General features: G+C 38.1%; 1 protein-coding gene across 1 annotated transcript in view; it reads right to left on the reverse strand.

Annotated features, from left to right (window-relative positions):
• SMC4 (structural maintenance of chromosomes 4) overlaps positions 1-10,275 on the reverse strand; it is a 38,192-nt gene extending 27,917 nt beyond the window's left edge. Inside the window, exons 1-5 of the mRNA XM_021702669.1 lie at positions 10,178-10,275; positions 8,892-9,035; positions 7,818-7,996; positions 7,165-7,356; positions 5,406-5,582 (exon numbers count right to left, since the gene is read on the reverse strand). Of these exons, the coding sequence (XP_021558344.1) occupies positions 5,406-5,582; positions 7,165-7,356; positions 7,818-7,996; positions 8,892-9,030 (687 nt within the window). The 5' untranslated portion in view covers positions 9,031-9,035; positions 10,178-10,275. The remainder of the gene's footprint in view (positions 1-5,405; positions 5,583-7,164; positions 7,357-7,817; positions 7,997-8,891; positions 9,036-10,177) is intronic.
• Positions 10,276-10,621: the final 346 nt, after the last annotated feature.

The raw sequence follows: 10,621 nt of genomic DNA on the forward strand, positions 1-10,621 counted from the left end.
ATAAAACATTTTATTCTGCTTTCAATTATCAGGTCCTTCCAAATGTTTGCAGTACTAGCTTTAAGTCTTAGACAGGATTAAACCATGGAATAATGTCCAAAGTTTTGGATTACAACAGGCAAACGCCAGCCCTTGAAGAAGCAAAGAGTCTTATTCAAAGTTTTTAACTAGGCAGGGTTTATCAACAGCAACACTACTGACATTTTGGGCTGGATATCCTTTGTTGTGGGGAGCTTTGCTGAGCATGATAGGATGTTTAATAGCATCTCTGACCTCTATGAACTAGATGCCAGTAGCATACCCTCCTACCCTCAGCTGTAACAACCCAGTGTCTTCAGACATTGCTCAATGTCCCGGGGACAGAGATGCAAAACTACACACAGCTGAGAACCACTGATGTTGAGGTAACAGTTTAACTCTTTTTGTTGTTTGTAACACAAACAACAACAAATGTCTGACATCTGTTATTCTAATATACTACCTAATTCAATTTGAGTATCTGAACACCTGTTTTAAGATGACTGAAAAACTATGACGAGAGAACTTACATCTTAGTCAAATGGGCACAAGGTATTACTGAGTAGATATTTTTCAGATAGCCAGAAGTTAGGACTCAATGTAGCAGTTTACACTGACAAAAATATTCCTAAAAGCATCACACTTTTCCTGGCCAAATTACTGAAGAGATGGAATAATGCTATTAGGAGACTGCCTAGCTTGGAGTAAAACATAGGTGTTGCTTCTTTTGGGTTATTTGTTCCTCTCTCCCCAGTTAAAATGATGGCTATACAGCTAGGATTTCTTTTCATTCTAATAAAGTTGCAGTCTGTTGAAAATAAAAATGCTAAAGACAAGGACATTTATGAATCAAAACAGTTCCATTACAAGTGCCACATAACATTCAGTTTTAGATTGTTACATGGCACTCATTTTTTTTTTTTTTTCCAACCAGTTATCAGATTAGTACTACTGATTCAACAAGCTATTAGAACATTTAGGCCTCTACCTGTCACTTATTAGGACTACTATGGTACTCCAATGACAACCTAGGACCTTTCTTATGGCTCTGTTCCTTGACGTTCTTTGCCTGCCTTACCACCTGCTACTCTTTGCTTTCTTCTTTTTCCATTTTGCACCATTTCATATATACTCTGTTCACAATCTGTGCCTGGAAGACCCTCCCCCGCCCCCGAAAACATACCTATCCCATGTGAAATTATACAATATAGTTTTAACCTGGGGCAATAAGCTCCAAAGATTTCAGAGTGATTTTAAAGCATCAACCTAAATTTAAAGTCACCCGTCCATATCAAGGCTCTAAATCACAAATAATGGTAGCCATGAAAACATAAAATTTCAAGTTGCTATAATAGTAGCATCTGAAGCCAGACAAGTCCTATAGGCCTCCACAGTTATCTCTAGCTTCTATACCTTCAGTAGACTGAATAAGATTTTAAGCATTTTTTTTGCTGTTATTTACTACAAACTTCCTTTAAGTTGTATCAGAGTCATTAAACAACTGTGTAAAATACCAACTATGGTTTTTAACAGTAACATACAAATTGCAAACATATTTCAAGAAAATATTTGTAATAACCAAGGGCTTAAACCTTAACTTACTAAGTAGGTGGCAAATCAGGATATTGATTCAGTTGCACCATTCTTTGATAATCTATTTTACAGAAATAGAGTTTAAAAATCTAAGAAATAAATAGGTATGATGCCCTTTATTCTTAATTCACATGGAATCCAAATTTTAGCAAGCATGAACCACAAGAAACTCAAGTCCATAGCTATATTAAAACCTTTTTTTCCTAATAAGGGCTGAAGGAGTCTTATGATAAATATGGGTGTTTGCATCAAAACTAAATGGCCCCGATTTACTGGGCTCTGAAGTTTTTTTTTTAATTTTTATTTATTTGAGAGAGAGCACAAGCGCCCACATGCTGGAGCACAGGGAAGGGGCAGAGGGGGAGGGAGAGGGACAAGCACATTCCCTGCTGAGCACAGAGCCAGATGCAGGGCTGGAGCTCCCCACCCAGAGATCATGACTTGAACAGAAACCAAGGGAACGCTCAACCAACTGAGCCACCCTCAACCAACTGAGCCACCCAGGTGCCCCTGGGCTTTGAATTTTTATATTGTCTTGATAATCTTATTTTCTCCATCTTCCACTGTACCATAAATTACTGTCCTTTATGTTCTAATAAATTTTTATTCTAATTTGCTCTGTCAGCTGTCAGAGGCCAACAAACCAAATCACCAAGGTTAGTATTTGCCTAAAATAAATAAATAGAATAATGCTTTAGTAGGTGGACTGCTTGATGTCTACTCTGGTTGCTTAGGGGTAGTTTTCTTTTATAGCTAAGGCTGTTAAATCAGACACTTTTGGGTAACTGGTAAAGCTAAAAAAACTTTTGACATAGCATAGACTTACTTCTACAGGCTAAGACTATAACCCAAATAGTCTGTAGGACATGCCAGGCTTGGGAGAAGTATTACTGGGAAAAAAAAAAAAAAGGAAAAAGAGATAAATTGGATTAACCTAGGTCTGAGTTATCTATTTCCAAATTACTAAACAATAAGAAAAAAATCTTGGTTCCTATTTAAAGTACTAATTCAGGTTTTATAATAAGGAAGACAAAAAGTATATGAAATTGAAAACTTTGACAAAGCTAAAATTGCCTTAATAGTTGTAGCTTTTAGGAGTTTATAAAACCATTCCTGAGACCGCAATCGTTAGTGTAATTCTGAACTATCATAAAAGCATTAAGGTTATCATTCTTCTAACTTTAGAGCAAATGCACCAAAACCAACTCTCATTTATACATAGTTACCATGAAATGCTATGGAGACCTAACAAAACCCTACTTATTTGCACCAACAGTTATTACAATGGGACAAAGGCTTTGAAATTAAGGTATATATAAATGGGGACATGTACAAACATGGGAAGTACAATGGCCAATTATAATCTAACACTTTTTGAAGGCATGTGTAAGTGCCTCTAAGGATAAGAAACAGGGCTTAAACCATTTCTGTATCTTTTATATCATCTTAGCACATAGCCTCATTAGGTACTCATTTGAATCAACTGATGAGATTTAAAATGGATTCAAATACTAGAAATGCCTACTTCAAAGAACTACTAAACCAATATAAACACTGTCAAAATGTTTTTTACCGTTAGACTTCTAAAATTTAGTGCTGTTTAATCTTAAAATCAATTTTCACTTTACCTAATTTAGATTACTGAGGCTGTTTAGCACTACCACTGGCCAGTCTATACGTTTTATTCAAACTAAGCACTTATGTTTTGATATTATGCTGTCTCCAAGTTCCCAGCCTCCCAAATCACATTAAGAAATATGTTAAATGGGAAAGAAGATAATAAAAAATCACATTTTTACTTACCTTCATCTGCTTTAAAGCTAGTGCAGGAGTCTAAGCTTTTGAAAAGTAATTGAATAAACACCATAGAAACCACCGTCACTCTCCCTCAAGCTTTTAAATAGGGTATCATTAGTTCTACCTAGTCCAATCCCTGTTTCTTCTTCCTAACAAGTGAATTCCTAAGGTTCCTATCTGTAAACTTAATCAAATGGAAAATCTGTTACTTGGGAAGTTTACCTTGATATTAAAAATGTTTTAAATAATTTTTAAAAGGACACAAAAAGATTGTGATTATATGAGGACAAATGGCTAAGCATAGGTACTTCAGAAGCACATGTTTAACAAAGTTGACAGTTAAAAAAAAATTACTGTTATTTACTTCTTTGGGAAGTTATGACTATTTAGCTTCCTTTATTATGGAATTATATAGAAAGGCTGCACTAAAGGAAAAAAAATTACCCTTATAAGGGTTAAGATGAAGTCCACTTTATTTTGAGGAACCTTGGCACCGGTGTAAAATTTTGACCAATTAACCCAGGATGATAGTAAATAGCAAATAATAAACAAAAAATAAACACAAGAATAGGTTCCTGCAAAATGGTATTATCAAATACAGTATTATAGAGTGAAATAACTTATAATCCACAATTAACCAAATCCCAGAATATGAAAATCCATATAACAGTTAAATTTGATTAAAGACACACATACATACACAAATACACAGAGCTTTATTTTCACATTTATGTAAATTCAAATTCTGTTTAGAAATATATCTGCAGCTGATTTTTCCCAACATTCATTTTTTAAATAAGTCTGGGTTACAGAAGTATTACAAATGCACCATGCCTGGTAACAAAAGATAGTAATATAAGTCATTCCAGAACAATGGGAACTGACTGAGAACACTCAGGCATCCTAACAAAACTTTCAGTATGAAATCAAAATTCCCAACTTAGTTTAAAATCAGTAGCATAAGACATTAAAGAATATCAGCAGCTATTTTACATCACAATATAGTTTTGTTTTAATTATGCTCTTGGGAGATTCTGGATAGAACATAGGAAAAGAAAGGAGCTTCAAATCAAAAAGGAATTTTAATGTATCTGACAAAGCCATGTTTTACACTAATAACTTTTTGAAAGGTAAGACAAAAGAAGAGGTATTTTTCTTACCAAGCAAGGCTGGTAAAACATATCTTTACTCAAAGAACACAGGGTTAATTCAACTCAACACCAGGTACTTAGTTTTATACCCCTCTAAAAAAAGACTTCAAGAGCTGTGATACTTCAGAATGACATATGAGTTACTTTCTGATCTTCCAATATTTAGTGGTTCAAGTAGGCCATTCTAGCCAGAACAAAAACCAGCTTGGTAAACTTTTAGTTAACCACACTAAGTGTTTAAAAAAAAAAAAAAAAATTAGTAAGGCACTCAAGTAAAATTGTCAAACACCAAGTATACAGAGTTCTTTTCATTTTTGTGCTATTTAATATTAGTACAGATGAGAATAAGAACAAAAGTAAAGGACTAAGAATTCTTTTCGTTGTGCTATTTAATATTAATACAGATGAGAATAAGAACAAAAGTAAAGGACTATTAAAAAATAATGAATCTCATTTAAAATATTATCTTAAAGGAAAATACAAACAGTAACAATAAATAGCTGTTATATCCCTGTCACGCTAAAGCAGCACAATAATATTGGTGTTTAATATTTATTTCACTACGCCAATATTTACGTGCTGCTAGAGCGGAACAAGTATGCCAGTCCATCCAAACATAAACGAGCATCTTATGGTGAAAATAGTTTTGAATGAATTTCCTTAAATTTCTAGAGCAGCAAATAATGATTCGCATCTTGACTGTAGTATGTAAACCATGATGTGCTGCTACAGTACTTTAAGGCCTCAATAATACAGGATTCATCCAACAGGGGGGAACCCCTCTAAACTTTATTGGAAAAAAAAAGTAAGAAAAATAAGAGAATCTCTGAAGTCTAATAAACTTACCTGCAAGATTAAAAATCTATTATGGTCTAGGTCAATTCCATGGCTTCGAAGAAGATTTCCAACATCCTTAAACGTTGTCTTTTTCCCACTTATGTGATAGACAGAAGTATTATCTCTGTAGGCAGTTCTGGATACATAGAAGTTACTGTTAGGAATGACTTCATAATCATCCCCTTCCTGTTTTGCGGAAAAACAAAACCAGAAAACAATTGTTGGTACTAAGTCACAGGTCTGCACCAAATTTCACTCTCTTCATATTCAAACAAATTCTATGGATTAAAAACTTCAATCGAACATGCATATAAACTGGCAATAGTTCTCAGAAATAACCCTTTTAGCAAAGAATACTTTCCAAGTTTTGATCCCTTCCTCGTAGATCACAAAAACCAAAAAGCCAAACAAACAGAAACAAAACAAAAAACCCACCTCCAAACAAGTCTAAAAATATATTTGACTGAGAAAAGAGCATTTGAAGTGGGATAAGAATCTTACCATATCTGAAACAAACTCACCCAAATTATTAAACCATGTTGACAGATTAAATTACTAGTCCATTTTAAAAAGCTGCAGGAGATGATCCAAGGAAAGGAAGGTAGTAATGGCGTAACATGGCTTAGTTTTTTTCTTTCTTTCTTTTTTTTTTGGTAAACAATATGCCATTAATGGAAGGTATAAAGAAGTGCAAAGAACTGATAACTACATTCCCCCAATTTCTAAAAAAATCAAACGGATTTTAAAAAATGAAGTATAAAAATACTTTAATATTAAAACTGGCTTTCCCTTAAAAGCTTTGCCATTTCGAAATTATGGCTTTTAAAATTTATACGAATCAAACATAATTATAATAAGGAAAGAAATCAAACCTAATTTACTGGCAATCATTTTCCAACCTTAACTGTACAATAGAAAAGCACTAAGAAACAAAATTAAAATAGATGCCACCATGTAAATTTAATTAAAGCCCTTTATATTAAAAAAAAAAATCTAAAAAACAAGCCAAGTCACATCCTTGCTTCATTATGGAGTTTTCTATATTTTTAGGTTCCAACCGGTCATTTTTAAGCCATGAATTTCCAAAGTTAGCTATTCAACAGACAAGAAAAAAACCAGTACCAACAGAACCATGTAAATAATCTAAGTAGACATTTTACCTAAAATTGTTTCTTTTTCTAGAAAACAAACATATTAACTTCACCTTTTCTGTTTTAAAAGGGTAGTTTTATTTACAAAGGATAGTTTAAATTGAAGCAGAGCTCTTTTATATTACACACATATTACATTAGTATGTTATTACTAATAACAGTGTGAATTAAAATAATGGAGATGATAAAATTAGTCATCTGTTACATTTTCAAATTTAAGTAATTTATCTGAAAGCAATAAAAACAGAACTTTAAAAATGAACCCAAAATTTATAGTGAAATAATGCCTAGTTACTACTCAGGATACTAAAATTGCTCAATGTTTTATTCTGAAAAGTAAATACTACTATGAGCTACTTATAATTCATTCCCCTGGCTAAAAATTTTAATATTTTAAGTTTAACGGCTGCTACCACCACTACTCAAAAAGAAAATACGGTTTTGGAGGTAATGAAATCAGTATCTGGGAGCTAATAAAATCAGTTATCTGTTCTACTTTAAACATACATTGATTTTTAAAAGGCAATTTAAGCCAAAAATAATAAATGCGCAATGTATGGAAATCCTGTGTTCCGTACTTGAAGTTGCAAATAACTAAATACTCCAAAGTCCCTTACCTTATCAATTATCTTCTGAAAATGAACTTCTACAGTACAACTCTGAATGTCCTTGTGTTCATCAGAATTGTGTATTAGTACCGAAAGTTTTTTAGATCTTATTTTTTGTGCTCGATAGCCAAACACAAAAAGCATAGAATCAATAACATTGGATTTACCACTGCCATTTGGCCCAATAATACAGGAAAAGCGCTGCATAAAAAGAACAGAAAAAAAAATTTAAAGTGAAGTTTAAAAAGGTCATACTATACAACTTATTTTAATTTAAACCTCTTGCCTTTTTTACTTGCAGCAAAACTATTAAGTATTTAAAAGGTTTCATTTCAACTTGTTTTCTTACATCATGTTCTCCTTTATCACAAGCTTCAACACTTTAAATAAGACCATATTCTAATTCCAACTCACTTTACAAAATTCATTCTAATAGAGAAAATACTTCTTCAAACAAAAGACTCACCAATTCTACTCAGTGAGGGCAAACTTAACAGCTAAAGAGGTACCAAAGATAACCAGGATAAACAAAAACTAATTTCAGTTGTCTAAAACACAGGAAACATACCATGTGTTATCAATCAGGATAAACATGGTAAAATTGAAATATCTTGTAATAAAAACACATTACCCTATAACAATTATTTAAAATAGTCAAATACCTTATGAAAAGGTCCCAGAATTTTTTCCCCAGCATAGGATTTGAAGTTCTGGTTTACAATATGAGTTATCATAAGCCGAGGAGCTCCAGCTTCATTGGCCATTGCTGGAGGCGGGGGAGGAGGGATGCTATTCAAAATCTCTTCTAAACTTCTATTATCAATTTCCTCACTTGGTGTCCCTAAGTCAGTCAAAGGAAAGGGAAAGCAAGGGCGGAAAAGCCTGCATTAGTGCAATTAGTTCGTAGAACTACTGCCTGCTAATCTTTGGAGAAATGTTATTTATGAAACCTAGGAATCCTTATTTTCCACTTAAATGTATTATCCCAAACTCAGGAGAAATGAAAATCTTTCAGCTTCGTTTTATAAAGAAAGAAATTCTTAAAAGAAAGGACCACCAGTCACAAAATCCTACAAAAATTTCTCTCTTAGGAGTCAAAACACTACAACATAAAGCAGGTCTGGGAAAACCACAACAACCTGATTCTCTGCTCCGCGCCTAAACAGGTGGATAAATCCTAAGGCTCTAGATCTAATTTTCTCTGTATCTCTGAGCACCTGGAACCTTAACTTTGGACACTCAAGAGCTCCAGCGACCCTGTCACAGGGGCATCCTAATGTCACCCAATTCCTGTAGTCACAAAAGCTACGGTAGTTTCGAGTAAATTATCATCATCTCTTTAAACGCAATTTAAGACCAGGGAAGTTAAATTAGGGCCAAGCAACTTTTAAGACACAATCATGTTAATTCTGTCTAGAAAATAGTCCACTAGCTATTGGCTGACCATGCCGACTTCCGCAGAAATACAAGGCCACAAACAAATTCATAACTGTAGCCACGTACTTGCCCCAATCCCCTCCAGCACCGTTACACCGAAATTGCACGAAGACTCCGATCTCTGAAAATTGCCAAATCGCTTTCTTGAGCTGCTCTACGGGACCGACACGCGACCTACAGACGTCAACGCCGCAGCCCCTCACCTCCGCGACCCCAAACCCCAGCCAGTCCCGGGTTGGGAGCGGACCCACCCTGGTCTCCCAGCGCGTTTTCCTGCGGAGTCGCAGCGTGGTACTCACCTGCGGTAGCAGGGGCCGGGCTGCCCGCGCGGCCGGGCGGGGGTTCCGGCTCCGCGTCGCTGCTGGTGCCGTCCGGGGACTGCGGCGGCTCTTCCCTTCTGCGCCGGGCGGTGGAAGGTTGGGTGCCTTTACGGGGCATGGTCGCTGGGGCCGGGGGAGAGCCAGGAGCAAGTCAGCCCGCCGGGCCGCAGGACGGTACACCGGTACATTCCCCGCCGGCGCCCGCGTCGGACGGGGGGTTCGGCCCCCACCCCATCCCACTCGGGGAAAAACTGTCCGCCCGTTTCCGAAAGCCCCGTTTACAAAACGCCGCTCGACGCCAGCGGGTGCTCAGTAAAAAAGGCACAAAAAACCCAAGTGCCAAAAAGGCGGGATTCGTTTTAAGTCCGAAGCAAGTGGGAAAACCTAGACGTGCCTGGTTATCAAGCAAGGATAGAACTGCTTAAGTTCTTTTTATTTTCTTAATGCCCACCCCCGTCCTCCCACAGAAGGGTTTAAGAATCTTATCCTTTAACTTCCTAACGAAATAATTCCTATACGCCGGCATTTACTGACATTCCCACGCTGCTGGGGTTAGGGAAGCAAGCGCACAGACTTTGTGAGAAGAGTTCTATTAGCTTTAGGTTTGGGGGACTATCAACTCTTCCTAGAGTAGCTAGTAAGACTAACGGGCGACTCGCCGCCCACTTTCCCCGCCATTTAGCTTTGGCGCCGTTGACGGCCCCGAGGCTTCCAGGTCTCCTCGCTACCGTCCGACCCGGAAAGGCGGCCGGAGACTGGGGTCGACTTCCAAATCAGACACAGGCAGCGCCTGCTCCAGTTCAATCATCTTGGGGTGGCGGGGTTTGTGCCTCCGGGGCCCATTGCGGAATCTCGCTGGGACAATAAACTACAAAAGGTCACCAGTAAGGGCTCAGACCCGGTGATTAGTCCTTTGGGAGAAGAGAGAAGGTCAGGGGGCCGGGGCAGGGAGACGCCCTTTCCCCGACAGAGACCGGGATTTCTGAGAAGAGATCCGTGAGGCTTAGAGTCTGCGTCCCCCGCACCCCCGCCGAGAGACGCTTAAGTAGCTCAGAGAAGTGGCGCCCGCGAGAAGCGCGCGGGAGTCCCGACTGCCGGGAGGCGGCCGAGGGGGGAGGGGTGACAGCGAAACAAATCTCCCGGCGGCAGCCTCAGCCCAGAGCGGACTTCGGCTGCTCCAGCTCAAGGCCTCTACTTTCCAGGCGCCCGCAGACGGAGCAGGAAGTAAGAGTGTGACAATCTGATCAGGAAAAGAAGCACTTTACCTGCGGGGCAGTCCACTCACACCAAAGCTGGAAACCGTTGTACAGCACCTCCGCTCCTACCGGTGTTTCGGCTCCGGGTCCTTCACTCGAAAATGGCGCCTAAAATACAAACTCGAACGGAAATTCGTTACAAATGCGCGCAATGCTTTCTGGGAACCACTAATTTGAAAAAAATGCGGCGATTACCACCGCCATCTTCTGGCCGCTTACACGCATGCGCGAACTCCTGGCGGGACCCTGGCGGCAGGGCAGGTTTATATTAAGTGAAAAGGCAGACCAAAACACTGTTTTGTCTGAGACCTATGGCAACAGTACTCTTATATTAAAAAACCCCAATCTGGAGAGTGTTTAACAAGAGGAAAAAAACCAGTAGGGCTCCACCCACAGCTGGAGGAGGGCTCAGTCGTCCACTAACGTCCCTTAAAGAGAGGGCGGGCTCGGGTG

Source organism: Neomonachus schauinslandi, chromosome 1 (assembly GCF_002201575.2).
Source record: "Neomonachus schauinslandi chromosome 1, ASM220157v2, whole genome shotgun sequence".
In the NCBI taxonomy this organism is placed as follows: domain Eukaryota; kingdom Metazoa; phylum Chordata; class Mammalia; order Carnivora; family Phocidae; genus Neomonachus; species Neomonachus schauinslandi.